Genomic DNA, 24,562 nt, shown 5'->3' on the forward strand with positions numbered 1-24,562 from the left:
CCAGCGCAGAGAGCAGAGAGCTGGGGAGGCAGAGGAGAGGCAGGCTGGGGGCACAGCAAGGGGCCAGCAGCGAGGTGGTGGCTGGGGCGGGGGCTGGTGAGGTCACTTCTGCCGGAGATGCTGGTAGGGTAGGAGCAGGCACGTGGCTTGGCTATTCCTTGGGAGGTCACCCCTTTCTCTGCAGGTGATAGGCGTGGAAGTTGCTTGTGAGGTCACCTCTGTCCCTGCAGGTGATAGGCCAGCAGCAGGCTGATGGCTGGGCAGTGCTTGTGAGGTCCAGCAGGCTGGAGGGGCATGGCCGGGTGTCTGCTCTCCACTGTGGCCCCTGGTCTCTCCTCCTTCTGCCACCTACCAGGACAAATAGCAGATGCTATTGCAGGTGCAGATACCATTGCAGATGCTGCTGCAGATGCCGTAGGAGATGCAGATACCATTGAAGGTACGGTGGCAGATGCAGATACAATTCCAGATGCAATTGCAGGTCACGGTATTGGTGTCTCTGTGTATATTCGTATCGGCGTCTGTAATATCTATATGAGTACCCGCATTGGTACTGGTATTTGTATCTGCATCTGCACTGGCATCTGGACTTGCATCCACAATTGTATTTGTATCAATAGCTTTATGTGTAATGGTACCTCTCTCTCTAATGGTATCTCTAAGGGACTCCGCTGGTGTCTGTACTTGTCTGAGTAACTGAATCCGTACGTGTATCTGCAGTGGTATGTGTAATGGTGCCTGTGACTGCACTTGCACCTGGACAAGTATGGCTAATTGTATCTTTATCCGTCATTGTCTCTGGAACTTTACAGACCTCGTGCCTGTATCTGCAGTTGTATCTCCAGTTCAGTGGGAGAATGTAATTATAAGGGTTTCTGTGATGGTATGGGTGATGGTACCTGTAGTTGTGATGGTACCACTCTCTGTGTCTCTTATAATTGTATCTAATGGCAGCTGTATCTGTACCTGTATCTGTATCAGTAACGGTATCTGTATCTGCACGTGTACGTGCAATGGTTTTCGTATGTGTACGTGTATTTGGTTTCTGTATGTCGTGGTTTAACCCCAGCCAAGCACCACACAGCTGCTCACTCGCTCCCCGTCCCCGGTGGGATGTGGGAGAGAATTGGAAGAGTAAAAGTGAGAAAACTCATGGTTTCATATGAGAACAGTTTAATAATTGAAATAAAACAAAGAGTAGTAATAATGATTATGATTATGATTATGATTATGATTATGATTATGATTATGATATACAAAGCAAGTGATGCACGATGCAATTGCTCACCACCCACCGATCGATGCCAAGCCTCCCCAGTTTATATACTGAGCATGACGTCATACGGTATGGCATAGCTCTTTGGCCAGTCTGGGTCAGCTGTCCTGGCTGTGCCCCCTCCCAGCTTCTTGTGCACCTGGCAGAGCATGGGAAGCTGAAAAGTCCTTGACTGGTGTAAGAACTGCTTAGCAACAACTAAACCATCGGTGTGTTCTCAACATTATTCTCATCCTAAATCCAAAACACAGCACTGTACCAGCTACTAGGAAGAAAAGTAACTCTATCCCTGCCGAAACCAGGACAGTATCCACCCCTTATGCTATACCATCTACGTCATAACCAGGGCTTACACTTCCCAATACATTCCAATTAATCACCACCACTTTTCCAGTCTTTTGATGTACACATACAGATATCATTCCCTTAGTTGGTGGGCCATCCCTCCAAAGCGTTCGTTGAGTTCATTTAGTTCATGACTTTGGGCTCCATCTGTCATAACAGTCTTTCAGGGCAGGAGAGATGGTGCGCGGTGTTGGATTGTTGCACGCTGAAGCCAGTTCTGCTTCCATCCCCTCTGCACTTTGCTCGGTTTCCTCAAAGTTCATTCTTCATTAATCTGGGTGACTCAGTGGAAGCAGGGCCTGGTATCCTGGGAGGAGTAGAGGGACACTGCCCGGTTGTGTAAGGATGGGGTCAGGAAGGCCAAGGCTCGGCTGCAGCTGAACCTGGCGAGGGACGCAAAGCATAATAAGAAGGGCTTCTACAGGTCCGTCAACCAGAAAAGAAAGGTTAAAGAAAGCGTACCCCCTCTGATGAGCAAAACTGGCAAGCTGGTAACAACAGACGAGGAGAAGGCTGAGGTGCTCAACAACTTTTTTGCCTCCGTCTTCACTGGCAGCCTCTCTCCTCACACCTCCCGAGTCAATGGGCCATTTGGCGGGGATCAGGGGGGAAAAGTTCCTCCCACTGTAAGTGAAGCTCGGGTTCGCGACCACCTGAGGAACCTGAACGTCCATAAGTCTATGGGTCCCGATGAGATGCATCCCAGAGTCCTGAGGGAATTGGCTGATGTAGTTGCCAAACCACTCCCCATGATATTTGAAAAGTCATGGCAGTCAGGTGAAGTCCCTGTGGACTGGAAAAAGGGAAACATTGCAGCCCTTTTTAAAAAGGGTACAAAGGAGGACCCTGGGAACTACCGACCTGTCAGCCTCACCTCTGTGCCTGGGAAGACCATGGAGCAGATCCTCCTAGAAGCTATGCTAAGGCCCACGGAGGACAGGGAGGTGATTTGAGAGAGCCAGCATGGCTTCACCAAGGGCAAGTCCTGCCTGACCAACCTAGAGGCCTTCTACAATGGAGTGACTGCATCAGTGGACAAAGGAAGAGATACACATGTCATCTATCTGGACTTCTGTAAGGCCTTTGACACGGTCCTCCCACAATCTCCTTCTCTCTAAATTGGAAGGATATGGACTTGATGGGCGGACCATTCGGTGGATAGCAAACTGGCTGGGTGGTCGCATCCAGAGGGTAGTGGTCAATGGCTCGATGTCCAGATGGAGATCAGTGACGAGTGGTGTCCCTCAGGGGTCCATACTGGGGCCAGTGCTGTTCAATATCTTCATCAATGACATAGACAGCGGGATCGAGTGCACCCTCAGCAAGTGTGCAGATGACACCAAGCTTTGCGGTGCAGTTGACACGCCTGAGGGACGGGAGGCCATGCAGAGGGACCTGGAGAGGCTGGAGAGGTGGGCCTGTGGGAACGTCATGAGGTTCAACAAGGCCAAGTGCAAGGTCCTGCACCTGGGTCGGGGCAATCCCCGGTATCAATACAGGCTGGGGAAGGAACAGATTGAGTGCAGCCCTGCCGAGAAGGACTTGGGGGTACTGATAGACAAAAAGCTGGACATGAGCTGGCAATGTGCTCTCACAGCCCAGAAAGCCAACCGTCTCCTGGGCTGCATCAAAAGAAGCGTGGCCAGCAGGGGGAGGGAGAGGATTCTGCCCCTCTACTCTGCTCTGGTGAGACCCCACCTGGAGCACTGCATCCAGCTCTGGGGTCCTCAGCACAGGAAGGTCACAGACCTGTTGGCGTGGGTGCAGAGGAGGCCCCAAAAATGATCAGAGGGCTGGAACACCTCTGCTATGAGGAAAGGCTGAGAGAGCTGGGGTTGTTCAGCCAGAAGAAGCGAAGGCTCTTCAACAAGAAACCTTCTTGCAGCCTTTCAGTACTTAAAAAGGGACCTACAAGAAAGATGGGGACAGACTTTTTAGCAAAGCCTGCTGTGACAGAACAAGGGGTAATGGCTTTAAACGAAAGGAGGGAAGATTTAGACTGAAGACAAGAAAAAAATTTTTCGTGATGAGGGTTGTGAAATACTGGAAGGGATTGCCCAGAGAGGTGGTAGATGCCCCATCCTTGGAAACATTCAAGGCCAGGCTGGATGGGGCTCTGAGCAACCTGATCTGGTTGTGGATGTCCCTGCCCATTGCAGGGGGGGTGAACTAGATGACCTTTAAAGGTCCCTTCCATCCCAAAGCATTCTATGATTCTATGATTCCATGTTCCCTCCCTTAGCTGGGGAGAGACACTTACTCCCAGCAGTGGCATTTCTCCTGTCAGCAAAAAGAGTTGCGCATGAAAATCACATTTCCTTTTCCCATCATTAGACAGGACACCCAGAGAGGGACAGGGAATGATCTCCTTTAGCCCTGCTGAGGGAAGGGATTCAGCTGAGTCAGTCGAGGCATCTCCTTCTGGGTTTGTAGGCCTGGGGCTAGAAGGGGACTAAACTTTATCCCATGCCTGCCACAACCCCACAGGTGGTGGGTTTCTTCTTGCCTCAGTTCACACATGTGCACAAAATAGGCTCCTGCATGTGAGTTCCTTGTCTCAGCTCCCATGCTCATTACTGTGGGCAGAGGCCAGGTGGGAGTTGTTCAAACACAAACACCTGGTGACACTGGAGGTGCCAGAGGTGGTCAGGCAAAAATGCCAGGAGGCCTGGTGAAGGAATGTCTTAACACAGATTAACTGAGGTATTGCTCAATGCAAGCTCGTTCTCGAACGACTTTAACAATTCTTCAATTTTGACGGGTAAACTTTGGAAATGGGGTTAACAGTAACTGGCAATATGCAATTTCTTCCTTTAGGAGGAACTGGGGACAGGTTTAAATGATGGGTACTGAGGTTGGTTGTGGCTGATGGATGGTATGGATTTTTGTTACACCATCAGGTGGAGCGCTAGGAACAAATTGCATATTTGACACAATGTGTCGAATTAATTGAATAAAACATGGAATTATACAGGGTAGGAACAGTAAGGTGGCAGTTGCACATAGCAAATACAATATTAACTGTTTGACCCATGGTGCCCCTGGTAACCAGGACCACAAATCGCCGTTCCTACCGCTCCAGGTTTGAACAGGGACGTGGGCTATTTTCCTGGCATCTTGGGTCAATTGGAGAACTACTTCTCCCACGTCATCATTTCTAGATAGCAGTTCGAGATATTTAATTTTCCACACACCTCTCCCTCCTCGGCCAACAAACAATGTCAAACCATACAGTGTTGAAGGATTGCCGCACGCACCCGTTGAGACCGTCGAGTTAATAGGTCTATGGCATCAGCGGCCCTGTTGGTGATAATTTCTAGGGCCGCTTGTAGCCTGATTATTCGATTTAGATTGTAGATTGGTTCTCTTGCCCCTGCAATGGGCTCGTTAGGATTCCAGGTTGCTGGCCCATAATGTTCAATTATTCGCTCGGGGGGCCATTCGTCATTTCCCCATTTTTGTGTCCCACCTAAATTTACCTTGGTAGACCGCGTCTTACGGACAATACTTCTATCCCCGAGGTTATTGTACACCTTTACGCCTTGTTGGGGTCCACCCGTTTCTGGCAGGAGGAAAAATAGGGGCCTTATGATCCCTATATAACAAACTCCCGACCGCCCCGCGGGTAAGAATTTCTGTGCCATATTCCCACAGATCCAATAATGCCCCTTTTTGGCTTTATTTCCCTGAAGCGAATGGCCCATCTTTCCCCGGTGGAAACTGAAAATAAGTTGTGTCTTTGTCACCCAGAGGGCTGAAAAAGGTGGTTGCCCCATCCCTTATTCGTCCGGTACAATACCAAGCCCCATGAGTAGTGAACATGCAATATTTACTTTTTGCAAAGAAACCTAAACAATCACATTTTCTAAGCAAGTACAACATTTCATGTTACTTGGCTATTAAGTTTTCCCATATACAGGACTATTTAATGATGAAAATAGAGGGAGATCAAAAAAGTAAGAATTATGTATATAGTAAATCATAGGTTGAAATCCTTGAGATGTCTAACATAAATCGGCATCATTGGAAAGTTATTGGGCATTTTTTCTGAAATGAGCACACACACATATATATGCTTAAACATGCACCAGACAATTAGATGTCTTTGTACTATTGCATAAAGACTGTAGTGCATTGAAACATCTAAGATTTAGCCTGTTTGCCATAAATATTACATCTTGAATTATTCAGAGAGCTGCAATGAAATACAAACATGTATGCACACATATGTACCACCAATTATAAAAACTGATATACACAGTGGAATATTGTAATGGGTTGGTGTCCCTGAGTTAAAATGATCCAAAGTAGCAGGTGCATCGTGGTCATATCGCCGCCCTTAGAAACAAATAGGAACAAACTCGTTCCTTGGGTTAGAAGGAGGGAATAATCCATTTGGTGTGGATTTTGTGGCTTCTCCCACTGCTATCTTTCGCTTTCCTTGCATATTTGTGTAGGGGGGTATCTAATATGAGAGGCACAGCTCCCACGGTGGGAAGCTTGACCAGAACCAGCTGGCCGGGGGAGTAAGATGATGCACTGGGGGAATTAGAGTTTGGAGAGACAGGTATCATGGTTGGGGCTTGTGGACAAAATGCTGCAATTTTTGGGCACCCGTTTGTACCCCAGCGATTACTGACATTGGCCACTGCCTCCCCCACCCGCTCAGCCCATCCCGGTTGGTGGGGTTTAGTAGGTCTCCTTTATTATTGCAGGTGAGTTGTCTGATAAACACCCACCCTCCGCCTCCCTCCTCACCCTAAAAGGGCGGAGGTTTTAGTTTCCCGCCACTCTTTTTGTCCTTCTTAAACCCTTCCTCCCTGTCCAATGCTGGCACAGAAGGCGGGTTCGGTTTGGGAGGGGGTCCTTGCTCGGACCACCTCCGCACCAGGAGCTTTAACTTTTTGGTGGGGAGCCCATCCATTAGGTCTCGGGGTACACCTTTTTGCAGTCCCATTTGCCACAATCCTTGTCGGAATGGGGGTTTCTCCCTTTTTGTTAGGTCAGGGCTTCCCCCCGAAAAAGCCAGCGATTTACTTGCCGGCCTCGCTGCCCGCTTGGCCCTGGTTTCTACCTGTTGGTAACTCCTGCCTACTGGCCCATATTTCCTCCCATAGTTTATCAGTTCCTGAGCTATCTCCCCCCAGGTCCACACCTTCCTCCCCCACTGCCGCTGTTCGGGGGTTACCGTTCCCTCCAGGGCAGCTGCGATTCGCTCCTCGCGAGGCACATTTTGAATTCTCCCCTGTAACTGGATCCCGATAGGTTTTAGCGAGTCGGGGAGTCCTCTTATTAGCGGCGTCAGCTGCTCGGGGTCTACCGGTAGCAACATCGGAGAACTTAGATTTGGTTTAAGTTCCCGGTCGTACATCATTTGCAGGCATGCCACCTTTTGTACATTTTCTAGTAGCTGATTGACCGAACCAGTTAGAGCTAGGGGATCCCCCCTCTCTAATGGGTTCAGCCCCCCCGCCCAATATGCAGCCCTCTGGGTCAGAGACCATGGGGCTCGGCGATCTCCCGTTGTGAGGAAGATGCTGGGGCCCCAATACCCCTCTGCTTCCTTTTCCGATAGCATGATCCCGGCCCCCCCCCGACAGGGATACCCTCCAGACGTATTCGGTTTCGGACTCCCTTGCTGTTCTAGCAAAGTCCTTTCGGAGCTTAGCCGATTCAGTGGTGGTAAAAGGGATTTCTTTCGTTACAACTTGGGGATGGTTGTCGCTATCATCCTCGTATATGTATTCTGTCTTTACCAGCGGGCACATATGGGGGGCGTTATCCACAGTCTCCCTTAATCGCTTTAGATCTTTCTGGGGGTAAATTTGGCGTACCCCTTTCTCCTCCAGCATCACCTCCGCCTCAGCGGGGGTGTCTGCCTCCCTCAGGAGCTGAACCCTCAGCTCCTCCTTCAGAATCATATTCTGGCGCTTCTCCTCCTCTAGTGCCCGTTTGGTCTCTAGTAGTTGCTCTCGCAGCGGTGTTATCACTGCTTGCAACAAAGCGGCCAGAGCCTCCGATGGACAGGGCGCTCGTTTCTTATCCTCCACTGCTGCTGCCAGACACGCTCCTAACACAGCACATACGATGGCTTTCCCTTTCCCTTTCTTCACTCTAGCTTCTTTATGCAAGACCGCTATTCGGTCCATAACACTTTGCAGTTGGAACCAGTGGACCCGTGCCCAATCTTGTCCTGGGGGTGAGGGGCGAGAGCGGTATGTTTCTAAAAACTCATATAATCTCTCCGTCTCTTCACAAAAATCACCTGCCTTTTGGGCGGCCATGTCCTACAAAGGGGAGTTCGTCCCGGGAGGGTCAAACCTTAGAAAAACCAAGTTTCCCGTATACGCTCCCAGGAGGCCAATCCGCACACTACTACAAGACAAAGACAAGCCTACAAAGGGGATATCGTCCTGAGGGGGTCACACCGTAAAATTCAGTCTTCCCCTATACTCCCCCAGGAGGCCAGACCATAAGCTAGTATGAGACAGAGGCGAGCCTACAAAGGGGATATCATCCTGAGGGGGTCACAGCATAAAATTCAAGTTTCCCCTATCCTCCCTCAGGAGCTCAAATCACAAACTAGTACGTGCGCTCCAGTGCAAAGGCCTCAACACCCACTCCTTCCTTGTGCTTCGTTTGTCTCCAGCTGCTTCCCTCGCGGGAGAGCAGAACCGTGGATCGGAAGTCCGCACTCGCTTCGTACTTATTTGTGCGTCTTGTTCACACGCAATCGCTCAGCACACCATAAGGTTGTATGACACTCTCATCTCAAGGGATCCTGTCCGTGACGCCAATTAAATGTCCCAATCCAATGTCAGGGGAGGTCTCGATACGATCCCAAGGACGAGATTAAGACGCTGGAATCGGTCAGATGTCAAACAACCTTTCACTTTTATTTGAGGGGCGAAGAGAACGGAGGAAGAAGGGAGGGCAAGGGAGGAGAGGAAAAGAATAGGGGGAGAGAGAGAGAGAGAGAGAGAGAAAGAGAAGGAGGGGTTTATCACCACCACTTTGAGTCCAATGATCTTCTGCTGGGTCTTCGGTGGCCTCAGGCTTCGTCAGGGACCGAAGTGGGTGGGTGGGGGGGCGGGGGGGCCTTGAGGGTGCAGGAACAGAAGGAGTGGTCTCGCGCGCCGCGGCCGCCCCGCCGAGGGGCACGTGTGCTCCTTATATAGGGGCTCTCACGCATTCGTGGATCAAAAATGCGTACGTGCGGTTCGCCACGGATGTGCTGTCCCCGCCTCTGCTCTTTTCGCGCCTTTTTATCCCCGCCTCAGCTATTTTTGCACCTTTAGTCTGTGCGCAGGCGCACGAGGTTGTTTTTCTCAAAGCTGTGGAGAAGGTGGTCTTTTCGAAGCACGATGCTGGATGGCGCTATAGCAGCAATGTCGAGACAAAAACCACATTTTTCTATCAGTCCTTTACATACGGGGAATTGCATGATCCCAAAACCCTGTTTTTCAGACATTGGTCGATTTGTTTCCGAATACTGTTTTCTGCTTCCCTGGGAATTTGATGCTGCTTGACTGCTACAGGCTTTCCTCTCTTTGTTTCTATGGAGACGGGTTGTGCCGATTTCAATAAACCCACATCCATTCTGGAGGCGCTCCCCATTTTGAAGGTACTTTAATAAGTTCAGGTGGAATCCCAGGAAATTTGGGCAAGTTTTTGGCAGCGAGACAGACCCCTGCTACTGTAAGTTCTGCCCCTTCTGGGGACAGACAGATCTGGGCATTTAGGGATTGTAACAAGTCTCCTCCCAACAAGCACACAGGTGATTCTTCTGGGGTCACAAATCTTCCCCACACCCCCTGGCCACCCATCTGTAGCAGTGTAGCAGCACTGCCTGGCCAAGTGATTGCTCCTTTTCTCCCTGACTCCTTGAACCAATATGGTATCGGTTGAGGGTTGCCCCTTAGGCTTGAAACTCAAAAGTGACATAGTGGCTCCTGTGCCCACTAGGAATGGTATTTCCTTGTCTTCTATTTCCTCACAACTTGACCTTTATGATTCGGTTTAGTACTCCAACACCCATCTATACCCTGAGATTCAATATTGCCGAGATGGCAATATCCATCTGATTCCTCCCAATTCTGGGTCCCCGGAGCCCTCTCGGGGCCTCTAATGATCCTGGAATTTATTTAAGCCTAGGAGCCTCTTTTCATATCCATCTAGGTGTATTTTCACAAAGGCACCTATATGCTTTCTAGTCTGGTATCTTAGTATTTATTCCTAGAAAGTTAAACTGTGTTTCTTACCGTATATAAAACTGATTTCAGTTAAGAATCCTGTTGAAAAAAGGAGGGCAGAAATACTAATACATGCAATACTTTAATCTTTCCTTTCTCCCAGAGGATTTTAGCTCTGTGTCATGCAGCTCACCTAATAGCAGTGTGATGAAAATAACACACGTTCTCTCTTAGTGCTGTATCATCAATGTCAACATTGTTTCCTCATATATTCTGCAGTCTGTGGAGTTCACATTTCTGTCAGCCCGCAAAAAATAAATGACATTGCAATAGTTACTTAGATTTCTCATCGGGAAATGCACTTTAATACAGACTTAATCAACATTTTTATTCTATACAGTTCTGCGTAATAAAATGTCACTAAACTGTTGGGCTATTGACACCTTAGGAGAAGAGAATGTACCATGGCGAGTGGACAGGGCATCTATAACTTAAAGATGATTATTACTTTTTTCAGGTTTTTTTGTAGCAATGTCTGTATGACTAGACTGGGATGCTTTCTTCTTTCACTCTTCAGGTCCTGAAGAAGGCTTCTGTATGATGGGCGCGATGGAAACGCACATTAACCAGGTCCTGTGTTGCTCTAATAATGCCATCACACCGACATCTGTTATCAATGGCCTTAAAAGTAAGTCATTTCAGATGCTTTTATTTTTTCTACTTTTCAATTTTCCAAAGAATTACTTGATGCATAGAAGTCATTTTGATACTTTAAAGAGAGAGATTTTAGAAATACGAGTTTTCTTTTTATTTGAGATAAATATAAGAACCTTCCAATTTATCAGGAATAAGAAAACATTTCAGTTTTGGCAGTCAGGAGGATGCACATGAATTCTTATGCTTCACTGGTGATGCTTAGCAGAAAGCTCGCTTGAACGGAAGCACCAAGTAAGCGTAAACAAATTAACTTTTAAATGTTCTCTCGTCCCTCTTACTCCTTTATTTACTATCATAAATTAAAAACTATGATGTCCTTGGCTTTCATAAAAAGAAAAACTCTTTGAAGAGTTAACTCTGTGCCTTAAATCTTCTGAGGGCTGATGATCATTTATGTCCAGATTAGACAGACCTTCTCAAGCCACCACACTTACTCATCAAATATTTAGAGGATACCTAAGATCCCGAGGCGCTTTTTAAAAATCTTACTGTCCTTTCGACTGGCCTGTGTCTTTTTGTCTGTCTGTAGTAAAGGAGTTTGTAGTTTAACTAAAGTACTATATATTAATAATTGAAATTTGCACAGTTAGTCTCCTTCACATGTTGTTAAGCGTTTGTATTTTGATTCCAGTCAAGTGCTTGAACTGCAAAGTCGTTTTGGATACGTCTGAGCCAGTCCTCGATATTCCTTTGAATTTGAAGGGAATTGCAAAATTTATTTATTTCAAAGTAGCATCATTTTCAAATGGGGTAAATGCTCAGCGTGCTTTGTTTCTGTGCCCTTCTTCACAGTGTTTGCTGGTTCACAGTAGGTGACTTAAGTATGAACTCGCAAGATTCTCTCGCAAACTACCCGTAAATGTTTGAAGTTCTGCATCTCCAGTGACTTAGTGCTCTACTTTCTTACTCATCCAGGCAGTTACGTCTGTCACCAGAGCTCTAGAACAATTTGTGAAACTGGAGCAACTAGACAGTGAAAATAGCTGTAAGCGTAGCAAGTAAGATCATTGCTAACTGCATCTGAATACAAGATACGTGTTTAATGTATTGCATGACTTAGCGCATAAGTTATCTTTTGACTTTGTTTAGCAATAAGATAATGAGACACAGCTCTCTGTTGTTCTTTCATTTACTTTTGTTTATACAACTCATACACTGAAACCGTTCAAAGCTTGGAAAATAAGACATTTCCTTCTAAGAGAGTAATCCTGGTGTTTCTGTTTGAGTAGTTGGAAATATATGCTAAGAATTGTGCCATTAGCTCACATTAGACTTTTATTCCTGATATTGTCTACACGGGGGCTCGTCAGCCTTTGTAAGCGTGAAGTTGCACACTGAAATTTTCATACGGCCAGAAGTTAAAAGGCATGTCCGAACATTGGTCTGTGCTTGTTTTTAAGGTGTAAAAAGATGGTTCCTGCATCCAAGAGGTAGACGATGCATCGTTCTCCCAACGTTCTCACAAGATCACTGAGAAGATTTGCAAATCTTAGAGGCGGAAAGACCAAGAAGGTCTATTTACAGCTGTCATGCAACTTCATCCTCTTGGAACGGGAGATTTCCCAAAGATGAATACTCATTTAAAAGTTGTAAACGCTGGCAGGCAAGAACTATAGACTAATAACTACAGGCTAGGAAAAGTCAGTATAACAACTATGGCTTCTTGTTTCCTTTTTAATAATGATAAAGTTCCTGCGTGACCGTAAGAATACACCTTGGGTTTGGTATGTTTTGTTCTGTAGTGTTCCATCCGTGATGTCATTTGGAAAACACGCAATTCATCTGAAGATGCCATTGTCTTCATTTGCAGGCAGGTAACGGACTTTGGTATTGAATGAATGATGCCTCAGCAGACCTTTCTGATAGCCAAACAGTTCTCAATCAGCAGGCTTATTACTTTTTTAGATCAGGTAATAACACATACTAAATGTGTTCAGAATATATTTCCAGTGGCTAATCCTAAATTGTGCAGCCATGCTACTTCGTTACGTTATGCTTCCAACTCAGCTTTCTAAAGCACTGAGAACTACGCTCTTGAGACAAGTTAAGTATTAGTTTAGGTAATGAATCTAAAGAAAATGGACTGAAACTTGATGATTCCACTTGCCCAGTCCAACCTGTTAAACCTTCTGAGATTTTCTTTTCTAAAACAAATGGATTGCTTGAAACAGTGAGTTAGGTTTGTTCCATCTACAATTTCTCACCTACGATGTATTCGGTATTCAGGAGCATTAGAATGTTCCTAATTCATGTGAAACCCTGAGAAAACACGCAGCACAGATTTCATCGTAACACTTTGTGCTATTATCCCATTAGAATTTGCAGTGCTGAGCTGACATATGAGAACATGTCAACTTAAGAGAAGTTATAATAAATACTTCATTAGTTTCATCAAGTATGTCGGGGGGCGGGGGGGAGTGGGGTGATGTGTGAAATGGGGATAGCGCCTATAACTCAATGTGATCTTGTTTAACTTCTAATGGACAAATTTTGCAAACAGCAGTTTTCTACTAAAGACAGTATTTTTTCTGTCTGCTAACTTTTATGTTTTAATTGTAGGTCCAATAGCTTTGTCGCCAGTTCCTCAAGAAACAATCGTAGAATCTGTTCCACACAGCCAGTTGAACAGCGTATCAGAGGGAATAAGGTAAAATGAGTACGCTCTGATTAAAACAAGGTTTCATACAGATTTATCGTTGTTTTACCTGTCTACTAATACTATTTAATAGGAAGATTTCAGTACAGAGAATTCCACACTGTCCATCTAGTGTTGCCAACATCAGCACTGAGCATATCTTACTCTGATATTAAATACAGGCGGATGCCTCCTGGAAAACTTTCATTTCTTCGTGGAATGTTTTTCCATTTTTTTCCATTGGCTGGAATACTTTTTCTATTCCTCTTTCCCTTTTTTTCCATCCTAGGATGTGTGAATGTAAATTCCCACCATCTGCTCTCCCATTTGGGAGAGAGAGGGAAATCCATGTGTTTACTTCTTTCTAGCTGGGGGAGAGCAAGTATAGTGGTTTTGGCTAGTGATGTGATTCAGAGCAGCAAGTGGAGGGAGATGTGTTGGGTGTGGGTTTTTTAATGCAATACTTGCAGAATCAAGAGGAAAAAAAAACCAACACCTTCTCTGGGAGCTGAGGAAGGTGTAAGAATAGGTTTCTAAAGGGAATGTCTTTCAGAGTTTTCCAGTAGCCACCAATTTCTTTACTTCGGGGGATTTTACTCCTAACATTCATCTCTTAGATGGACTTTTTCAAGTGAAAAACATGGTTTTCTTTTGTGCAGTGCCCCTGGACCTCAGAAATCTTCTAAGAATGGTGCTCTTATGGCAACTGTAGTGATGGCAGCACTGTTTGCCTATAAAGAATCCAGAAGGTTCCTTCCAACTTTCGTTGTGAGGTTGAGAATCTTTTTACTCAGTCAGGTTCTGAAACCACTTCTGCCAAAGAAGAAGTTGCTGAAAGTACTGTAACAAAAGCTGATAATGCACATCCCAATATCAATGGTCAGCCCAAGGTCAGGAAAAAATCCTTGGACGCTGAAGATGAATTCCTTGGGCAGTGTGAGTCTGAAGACCGTAGAGACAAAGGCAAACCAAGCAGATCAAAAGAACCTGAACTAACTTCAAAAGGAAATCCTTTCTACATCAAGGAGTCTCTTGAGAGTAAAGAGAAATTAGGGCAAACTTCCTCGATAAAGTCTGACATGGAATGGATTTCTAAAAAACTTGCAGCTCTAGCTATTACAGACCAATGCCAAGATACAAAGGACATTTCTAATAACTATGTAGAGGTCCCACCTGTTAATGACTCTTCTATTACAACGCTGGATGAAGTTTTGGAGAGTGCATTTTCTAGAGAAAATGAGGGACTGGGTAATAAAAACTGTGAAGGAGATAAACATAGGGAAAAAAGATCAGAAAAAAGATAGGACTCTGAAAAAACTGACAAAGAGCACTACCAAAAGAAGAGAGAGAACTCGGACACTGAAGAGAGGGAGAAGGAGAAGCAAACCAGATGATCATTCCCACAAGAGGAGGTGCTCTCGCAGCGTGGAAACAAATAAGCAACATCGTCCTAAGCAGGAGTATTGCAATGAAAGCAAGCGTAGAGCTTTCCATCATGAAAGAAACAGTCCAAATAATGTCAGAAGCTCAGGAAAATATTCTCATTATAGACCCCAAAGCAGAGAAAGAACAGCACAAGACAGGAGTAGGTATTATCATTCCAAAGGAGAGAGAACGTGGAGCAGAGAAAGATACTATCAAGATGAACCACGGAGATGGGGAAAAGGCAGATACTGCAATGATTATTACTCCTCTCCTGGAACGAGGGATGGCAGAGAGAGAAAGTCCTCTCATTGTGATAAAGACTTTGACAAATCGAGTCAAGCTTACAACAACAGGTCCCATACGGATTATCATTGCAAAAGCAGATGGCCTCACAACGCACTCTCTGGAGAGGAAGATGTACATCACTTTAGCAGCCACCGAGCAAAGTTACATCATTGTTCAATACCTCAGCAGCCACGTGAAAGGCACGCACTTCCACCTGTGTCAGCTCATTCCAGTTTTGAGGATACATCCCGAGAAAATGAAAAAGACAAACTAAGAAATGGAAAAAGACAACATACCCACACAGAAGGAAGCGGAGGTGAAACAGAAAAGAAATGCCGAAAGACAGGTGACCAAAGAATGAAAAAATGTAGAGAAGGTCAAGAAGAAAAAGAAGTCCAAAGATCAACATTGAGAGAAGGACTACAGGTAAGCAAGGATTCCAGCATAATCAGCAATTTTTTCCTAATACTTTTGCAGGTGTTTCTCACGTCTGCCTGTTCTTCATTGTTTCTAAGTTATTTATATAGCATAATCGGGCTGGGATGTCTTCGTCCCACAATAAACATTGTCAAAGGATCGTGGCTCTGCTGCAGTCATGCCGTCCCCGCTGCTGCTTTACAGCCCTCTGCTGGAGACCACGCCCCTTTTCACCCCCCATCACTCCCACCCTCCTGCTCTGCACCCTTTATTTGCATACGGGGGGACACACACAGACACAACAATTTCAGGGGAGGGACCAGGGTGGGTCTCAGGGAGAGACCGTGTCCCAGCCCCATTGCGGCACCTCGAATGTGCCTTTACACAGGGTTCCTATAGCCTTCAATCGTTCAGGTACCAGACGACTTGACTCATCACTCCCACCCACACGACCAATTACTAATCATAGTCAAACGTTGCAAAGCAACTCTAGTCTCGCAGCATTCTTGCTGCTTGCCTACTGATCCAGACATCCCTGGAGTCAGTCTTGCTAGGGTTGCTGATCTATGATGCCCGACGACGCCCGGAGGGTTTAAAAGACGTGCCAGAGGGGCTAGGATGCTGGCGTTACCTTGGTTGAGCCGGGGTGTCCTTTATCCTTCCTGGACAGCTCTAAGCTTCCCAGAAGCAAAGTCCTTCTTTCCAGGGATGGGCTGTCCTTTCGTTTGTTTTACTTCAGCATGAACAATACCAAAATCTCCAGTAAACCTCCACTACCTCATCACGTGACAGTGTATCACATGAACGCATCAATACATATATCTACAAAGAAAGTTAATACACTTTCATACTGTAAAGACTGGTTGATCTAATAGTTAGGGAAGGGAATTTTCGTAACGTGCCCCATGGGTCCCACCAGCCAGGGCCCCAAAAAGCCAGTGACAGGGTGATGGAGAGCCAGCAAAGATGCCACTCAGGGAGGAGCGGTGTCCTTTAGTGATTAGATTTGCCGCTGCAAATCAGAAATCCCCCTGCAGCACTCAGGGCATTTCAGAGTCCCCAGCAGAGCCATCCTACGCCATTTCATCTCGCTTGATCCCTGCCATTCCCGAGACCGACACGGCTGACCAGCAGCCCCATGCCCCATGACTACAGCTCCCGGCGTGCCCTGGGAACCAACATGGCCACCTGGCAGCCCCGTGTCCCAGGAGTACGGCTCCCTTTGTGGCGCAGGGCTCTCCTGCCCTGCTGTCTGACCCTGTGGGGACAGCATCCCTCCACCCCAGCTGGGCCCGGTCCCCCCGCAAGCTCCATGGCCGCCTCCCCGGGGCTGCCCAGGTCCCAGAGCCCTGGTGTAGCAGGGAGTAGGAGAAAGGGACAGAGCGGCAGAGAGGGGTGGGAGCAGGACAGAGGGATGGCAGGAACAAGGGGGAGCTGGGCAGGGAGTAGAGAAGGGAAACCCCTGGGGAGGAGCGGGCACAGGGACCGGGAGAAGGGGACAGAGGGGAAGGGGGCAGGGGGCGGCCAGGACCATGGCGATGAGCAGCAGGACAGAGGGACAGAGAGAGCAGAGCAGGGCAGCAGGAAGGACAGAAGGATGGACTGACACAGGCAGGGTGAGGGAGCCGAACGGAGGGAAAAGGATGAGAGGAAAAAGGAAGGGGAGAGAGAAAGGGAGAGGCAGGGACAGAGAGCAGGACACAGAGAAGAGAAGCAATAGATCTGCAAAACAGTCAGTACTATACACTAGCACCTAGCTGCCTCTTCTCTGAAAAGATGTGAAAATGGCAGTTAATAACCACACAAGCAGCTGCACAAGCCAGGGGCCTGCTCCTGCCCTGTCGCCTACTCAGCAATCGGTGACATCAGAAGAAGCGTCACAAGCAAGGTGACTTCTCACACCCCATCACCTACTCAGGAACATCTGACGCCACAAGCACCTGCACAAGCCCGGGGCCTGCTCCGACGCCAACAGCTACTCAAAGACCAGGGACCTCACAAGCACCTGCACAGCAGGAGCAGCCTCACTTCCAACACCCTGGATTTTTCCCCTCCATCTCCATCTCTGTCTCCCATCTGCCCGTGCTCTCCTCTCTCCCAGGCGCCTTTCTCACCCACTCCACCACCTCCCAATGTCTGTCTCTCTGTTTGTGCGGCAGATCTTACCTTGGCAGCATTGTCCCAGATGGAGCACTGGAATCTCCTTCTTTTCCTCCTCTCCTGTCATCATGACTGCGCCAGCTGTCTGACGCAAGTTTTGACCTCAAAGGCCCTTTCGTCCTGCCTCCCTTCTGCTGTTAAATCCTGTTCCTGCAAGTCTATGGTCCCGATGAGATACATCCCAGAGTCCTGAGGGAATTGGCTGATGTACTTGCCAAACCACTCCCCATGATATCTGAAAAGTCATGGCAGTCAGGTGAAGTCCCTGTGGACTGGAAAAAGGGAAATATTGCAGCCATTTTTAAAATGGGTACAAAGGAGGACCCTGGGAACTACCGACCTGTCAGCCTCACCTCTGTGCCTGGGAAGACCATGGAGCAGGTCCTCATGAAGGATCAAGTGAACCTCATGAAGGATGTTAATGGCAAGAGGAAGGGTGTCTGTACTGACAGAGCTGACAAAAGCTCTAAAAACAGTGGGTCCATTGCCGAAGGAGATGGGGGACTTATTGACACAGGACATGGGAAAGGCCATAGAATCATAGAATCATAGTATCGTCAAGGTTGGAAAAGACCCTTAAGATCATCGAGTCGAACCGTATCACTGCCAAGTCCATCTATACCATGTCCTCGAGCACCACATCTATCCGTTCTTGAAATACCTCCAGGGATGGAGACTCAACCACTTCCCTGGACAGCCTGTTCCAATGCTTGAGCACCCTTTTGGTGAAGAAGTTTTTCCTAATATCTAACCTAAACCTCCCCTGGCGCAGCTTGAGGCCATTTCCTCTCGTCCTAACACTCGTTAATAGGGAGAGGAGACCAACCCCCACCTCGCAACAACCTCCTTTCAGGTAGCTGTAGAGAGCAATAAGGTCTCCCCTCAGCCTCCTCTTCTCCAGACTAAACAACCCCAGTTCCCTCAGCCGGTCCTCATAAGACTTGTGCTCTAGACCCTTCACCAGCTTCGTTGCCATGGCATTGAATGCCTTCTTCACCTCCTCCTTTACTGGCAAGACAGGCCTTCAGCAATCCAGGTCCCAGAGACCAGTCAGGAGCCAGGCAGCCATACCCCTGGTGCAAGAGGATCAGGTCAGGGAATACGTAAGCAAAGTGGACATAGCTAAGTCTCTGGGCCCTGAGGGGATGCAGCCACGAGTGCTGAGGGAGGTGGCAGATGTCATTGTGAGGCCACTCTCAATAATCTTTTACCAGTCATCGAAACTGGGGGACGTGGCCGAAGAGTGGAGGAAATCAAATGTCAGTCCTATCTTCAAGAAGAGGAAGAAGGAGGACCCAGGGAACTACAGGCCACTCAGCCTCACCTCTCTCCCTGGCAAGGTGATACAGCAGCGAATGCTGGAAACTGTATTTCCAGGCACATTGTACTGGTTTTGGCTGGGATGGAGATGATTTTCTTCATATCAGCCCGTATGGTGCTATGTTTGGGAGTTGTGACCAAAACAGTGTTGACAACACCCCAGTGTTGTAGCTAGTGCTGAACTGGGTTTGCACAGCATCAAGGCCTTCTCTGCTTCTCTCTCTGCCTCCCCAGTGAGTAAAGTGTATTTGTGGATGAGGGAAGAGCAGGGGATGTCATTTAGCAAGGCAAAGCTTTACACTGTGTCTTGGTGTCCAGGTGCAGGTTTTGGTAGCGGGGGGGGCTGCAGGGGTGGTGTCTGTGAGAAGAGACCAGGGGCTGCCTCCATGCCAGGCAGAGCTGCTTCCAGCTGGCTCCAAACAGACCCATCGCTGGCCAAAGCTGAGCCCATCAACGAGGATGGTGGAACCTCTGTGAAAGTGTATTTAAGAAAGGTCACAACTGCCAAAGTGGGAGAGGAGTGAGGGAAACAATAGTGGGAGAAACAGCCCTGCAGGCACCACGGTTGGTGAAGAAGGAGGTGCTTCAGGCACCACAGCAGGTTCCCTGCAGCCCGTATGTATCAGAGAGCACGGTGGAGAAGGTAAGCCCTGCAGTCTGTGGAGGACCCAAGCCTGGAGACGTAGGATATTTCCTGCAAGAATGGTGGCTTGAGGAGAGCCCATGCTGGAGCAAGTTCGTCTCAAAGGACTGTAGGGGGTGGGGCTATCTTCTGAACACAGGTCGATAGGCACGAGCATGGACACTGACATGTGGCTGCCCCAGGCAGGGTCTGGGGTGAAGAGCCCGGGTCTGCCCCATGCCACCTCCCCACCAGCTCTGCCCTCCCCAGCTCTAATATTTCTCCCTTACTCTGGCACCTGCCAGAGCTTTGCCTCCTCCTCCTCAGGCAGATGAGCCACAGGCCCTGGGGGTGTGTGAGGGGGCATCACACCTGAGCAGAGAGAGCCCGTTTCATGGCATTTGGGGGCCTGAACAATCTGGCCCTGCAGGCTGGGTCTGTGCTCTGGAGCAAGGCAGGATCAGCACTGTGCCCCAGATCTGGGCTTGCTCCTGCAGCTCCCGAGGACCTCCCCGAGGGCGTGACAGTGAGACCCCAACCCTCTGCACTGCTGCCCCACGCTGGGCAGAGCACGACTGTGGGAAGTCCACGGGAAAGCAGTGTTTCCAGGGCGAGACCCCCCAAGGGGATGGGTGACACACATGGGCACTGCAAACACAGCCTCCATCCCATGGGAAACCCCCACCGGGGCAGGCTCCAGCCCTGCATCTCCACAGGGAGAGATGGGCCCAGGGCTGGGGATGGAGGGGCTGGCTTGGGACCGGGGGCTGCCAGCAGGAAAGCTCTCGGGACCAGGGCAGAGGGGTGTGTGAGCCTGGAGGAGCTCCCAGCAGGGAATGGGGCAACACTGCTGTGGGAGAGGCTGATGGCAACAGCCGCCTCCTCCCCTCTTCTGCTCTGGTTATGGATCCTGCTCTTTGCAGTGCTAAGGAGCTGTGGCTGCTTCCCGCAGGGAGCCCTGCCATGGACACCAACACACCTTGCAGACAGCAGCAGAGGAGCCTGTTGGGGAAGAGCCAGAGGGCTGTGGAGATCCTTGAGCGGGACCAGGGAGGGCAGTTTGGGCTCCAGGTTCCTGCACAAGTGCCAAATCATTTTCCCACCCGACTCCTGTGTGAGAAGTTCTCTTCTTGGGTGAAAGCCCCAGCCGAGAGAGAGGGACCCTGGCTCAACTCCCATCAGCGCCTGCTTTAGGGGAGGGACACAAAATACCCTCTGCCATGTAAATGTGCCCACGTGAGCTTCCTCCCAGACAGGGCCCTCTCCAGGCCAGGGACTGGGTGATGGGTTGGGTACCAGTCCATGTCTCCTGGCTCCCTGCCCCTGGGCTCTCCCTCCTCTGTCTCCCACAGCGCTGAGGGAAAGGTCCCCGCATTCCCCTGCTCCCATCCCCCCCCTGCACCAGCACACAGGTACTGCCACGACACAAATGGGCGTGTACCGTGCACCAAATGGCCACCTGCATGTGAGCTCCTCCTCTCAGCTCTGCTGCTAATGAATGGAGATGGAGGGCAGCAGCGAGCTGCTCAGACACAAACACCTGGGGGCACAGGAGGTACTGGAGATGGTCCAGGCTATGTGCAGGTAACTGCAAGCTCTGCTGGAGCAGCTCTGAGACACAGGGCAGCATCTGGGGGCATCTGCTCGGAGCTTGCTGGGAAATTCCTCTGGCCAATTGAAATGACAGCAGATGGCAAAAGTTAGGGCAACTGAACCTTTCGCTGCTCATTATGTTCAGGGCTTCATCAGCACAACAGTAACTTGGAAAGACAAATGCCGTATCCTTGACCATACACCCCCCACACACCTTGCTCGTTCTTTCCCCAACTTTTATTGCAAAGCATGACGTCACATGGTGTGGGACATCCCATTGGCTGTTGGCGTCAGCTGTCCCGGCTGTGTCCCCTCCCAGCTTCTTGCCCACCCCCAGCCTCGTTGCTGGTGGGTCAGCGTGAGAAACAGAGAAGGCCTTGATGCTGTGCAGGCACTGTTCAGCGACAGCTAAAACATCGGTGTGTTATCAGGACTGTTTTGGTCACCAGTGCAACACACGGCACCATATGGGCTGCTCTGGAGAAACTTAACTCCATCCCAGCCAAAACCAGTGCAGCAAAGCCCGTCCTACTCCTGCCACGCAAGCGACACGCAGCAGAGAGGAGTGTTTGGGCCTGCTGGAGGGGCTGTTGCATCCCACAGGCCTTCGCTCCCATCTCTTGTAACTGCCCAACCGCAGCCAGCCCCCAAACCCCACCTGCCCAGACGGGCTCCCAGTAGCAGAGACGTTGGTGCAAGGGGCAGACGGGTTTTTGGGAAAGGACTGGCGAGAAAGGGGATGAGCATTTCCCAGGACAAGAGGGGAAATCTGTATCCTCCGTACCCAGCTGTGCCATCTCCCTGCTGGCGTCATAATGCACCTTCAGATGATGCGGGCTGATGTCACAGGGGGATGCCCCACATGACAGGGAGGTCTCCCCAGCACCGTGGCACTTCCTGGCGAGGCCTGGGTGCTGCTGGGCACTGCTCAGGGGCTCCCCACTGCTGCCCTTCGGAGCTGCTCCACAGCCAGGAGCGGGGTCGGGAGGCAGCGGGGCTGCGCTGGGGGACCCTCGCTGACAGGCAGGACCCTTGCTGACAGGCAGAGCAGGGGCACGTCGGCGAGGAGTTTTGGGCAAGGAGCTGCCAAAAGCATCCCTTTCCCTGAGCTGAGGGCAAGCAGCAAGCGCGATGGAGGGCTGCTGCACCGTGGCCGTCAGCTTGGAGCTGAGCAGCTTGTTCCCCACGCTCCTGCAGCTCTCCACCGAGGGTAAGGCTTTTGGGAGCTGCTTCGCGAGGGGTCGCATCGGGGCTGCCCACTGTCAAAAGCTGCAGCTGCTGGGCTGTGGGGGTGGCTGGACAGGGCTGGGGGCTGCCGCGAGAGCCCTGCCTGAGGGTCCCACTGGGGTCAGGGGACAATGTGGCAACCAGGACGCCCGGCTGCCCTGAGCCCCCAGGCTCCCGTGGGAATGGCTCGGTCCCCTTGCTCGGGGGGCTGTCCAGGGCCAGCTTCCCCTGGGAGCTGGTACCTCTTGGGCTTCTGGCTCTGCGATGAAAAGGGGCCCTGCGTCCTGGAGGCTGGGGTGTCCTTCAGCTCCCACAGGGCTGTCACGAGCCAGCTGGAAATGCCTCTGCTGTAAATCAGCCCTTTGCCTTGAGCTAGTCTCCTTTGGGAGAACCTCTGTTCTTTCCCATGGCGTCCTCTTGTGCCACCAGGCTGGCAGATCACGTCCTGGGCTCTGGGGCGCCATCCATTGCTGAGGGTTAGATGGTCACAGCCCTGGTCCTGAGCCCTTCCCACATGCCCATTTCTGCTCCAGCCCTGCCCCGGGAGCAGGGTAAGGCTGGCAGTCTGAAATTGGGGCACAGCCCAGCTCCGCAGCCATGGCAGTGCTGGTCTGGGCTGTTGGTGGACACCTGCATCTGTCACCCCCTGGGCGAGGAGCTTGCCGAGAGGCTGTGAGCTGGCTGGCCCGGAGCCTGACACCTCCTTCCCTTGCTTTCCAGAGGTTGTGGCCATCTGGGATGCTGTGACTGCGTACATCCTGGGACAGCTGAAGCTGGACAAGGTGGGCTGGCGTCTTGGTCCTCCTTTGCCCTGGGGAGCCTGGGCCCTGGGGAGCGATCCCTTCCTGAGCATCGTGGCAGCACACCGAGACAACCCCGTGTGCCCAGAGCTGCTGCTTGGTCAACCCAGAGAGAAACCAAGTCCAGATCTAGTCTGAGAAAGCATTGGGCACACGATAGGGCTTCACTCTTCCCTGTGCTCAGAGTGGAGAGGACAAGCAGAGAGACAGGGGATTATGCTGGGTCTGTGCCAAGGATAATCCTTGGGGTATTCCCTGTGCTGGGAATGCCTGGCCTCTTCTCTAGCCAAGGGATGTTAGCAACTTTTTTGAGGAGGGGAAGAAAGCACATGGAGATCGCGGGCCTTTTCCAAAGCCTTCACTTTTCCCCTCTCTCAAGTCCTCACTCATCAGCCTTTTTGTCTTTTTCCTGGGCAGGGTGTCCTGGTCACAGGACTCGGGACCTTCGCTATGCTGCATGAGCGCTTCCAGGGCAAAGAAGAGGTGTATGTGGTTCGAAGACCCGTCTTCCAGCTGGACACGGATTTGTTACGTCTGCAGGAGTTTGCGTTCCCCACAGTGGTTATCCCCGGTGAGAAGGCAGTGGCCACCCTCCCCTCTGCCCCTCCATGTCTGGGGGTGGGGTGCGTGCTCTCTGCTCTTTAGAAAGGGCTGGGAGAAGTTGAGAATTGCCTCCAAAGGTCGGGGGATGGCTTGAGCTCCCCCAAAACAAACCACCCCTCAAGAGCTGTTTTCTATGGCGTTATGTTATGCATCTTACGTGGCTATTTGGCCTGCTGTGGCAGTGACGATGGTGCTTCTCCTTACAGGCGATGTCAAGATCAAGCCGCTGGACTATAGGAGGCTGTTGCGAGCCACCTCCTTCCCACGGCACGTGGTGGAGGGCTGTGTGCAAGAGACCATACTCTTGTACTCGTTCCAGCTGAGGAACAGGCAGCGCCTCTCCTTCGCCTTCAAGGACATTGGCGTTCTGTCCTGCAAGGACGATGTCCTGTGCATGCGGTTTTATTACGACTGCGTCACAGGGCTGGAGAGCAAGGCCAGCCGGATTGCACTGCTTCACAGCGTGAGTTGCTCAGGTTTTGAGGGCTGCTTCAATGTCTTTGGGAAGCCTGTTGAAGGGTGAGCAACCCAATCGCCGTTGGCCGGCCTGGACGTGGCAGGCCAGTCAAACGCCCTTCCCCATGCTCACCCCCACGGACTTCTCCATTAGCAAAGAAAGTTTCTTGTGAGTTCCTGGGCCCTTGCCCTACAAAAAGCCCAGCAGCACTGTTGTGCAATCTCAGTGTTTCCTGTGTAGCTTCTGGAGAGCAGAGCAAGGGCTAAAGTTCCTGGAGGAGGATTTGGAAGAGGGGTTTGGAGAAATGGCTTTCTTTTGGAGCAGGAGACAGGTCTGCTGCCTTTGGGAGCCAAGAGAAAACTGCCTTGGAAACCTCCTAACAGCTCTGTGTCACTTTGCAGAGGCTGTGGATGCCAGGTGCAGCTGTCTCCGGTGGAGCGACCGCCGCTCAGGGGATGCAGGCTGCTCCTGCCCGCGCGTTCCCGAGG

General features: G+C 50.1%; 1 protein-coding gene and 2 pseudogenes across 1 annotated transcript; 2 read left to right on the plus strand and 1 right to left on the minus strand.

Moving 5' to 3' along the window:
- Nucleotides 1-6,380: 6,380 nt before the first annotated feature.
- Nucleotides 6,381-7,905, minus strand: LOC148052816 (uncharacterized). Its single transcript, XM_087778543.1, is given in 2 exon segments — nt 6,381-7,202; nt 7,204-7,905. Coding segments are annotated over 2 exon segments (1,524 nt in total).
- Nucleotides 7,906-8,826: 921 nt separating this feature from the next.
- LOC148052817 (ubiquitin carboxyl-terminal hydrolase 42-like) lies at nt 8,827-12,102 on the plus strand (annotated as a pseudogene).
- Nucleotides 12,103-12,371: 269 nt separating this feature from the next.
- LOC148052818 (uncharacterized) lies at nt 12,372-15,305 on the plus strand (annotated as a pseudogene).
- The last annotated feature ends 9,257 nt before the right edge of the window (nt 15,306-24,562 follow it).

This window comes from Nipponia nippon, unplaced genomic scaffold (genome assembly GCF_047370975.1).
Source record: "Nipponia nippon isolate SJK-2023a ecotype South Korea unplaced genomic scaffold, ASM4737097v1 scaffold_44, whole genome shotgun sequence".
Classification (NCBI taxonomy): Eukaryota; Metazoa; Chordata; class Aves; order Pelecaniformes; family Threskiornithidae; genus Nipponia; species Nipponia nippon.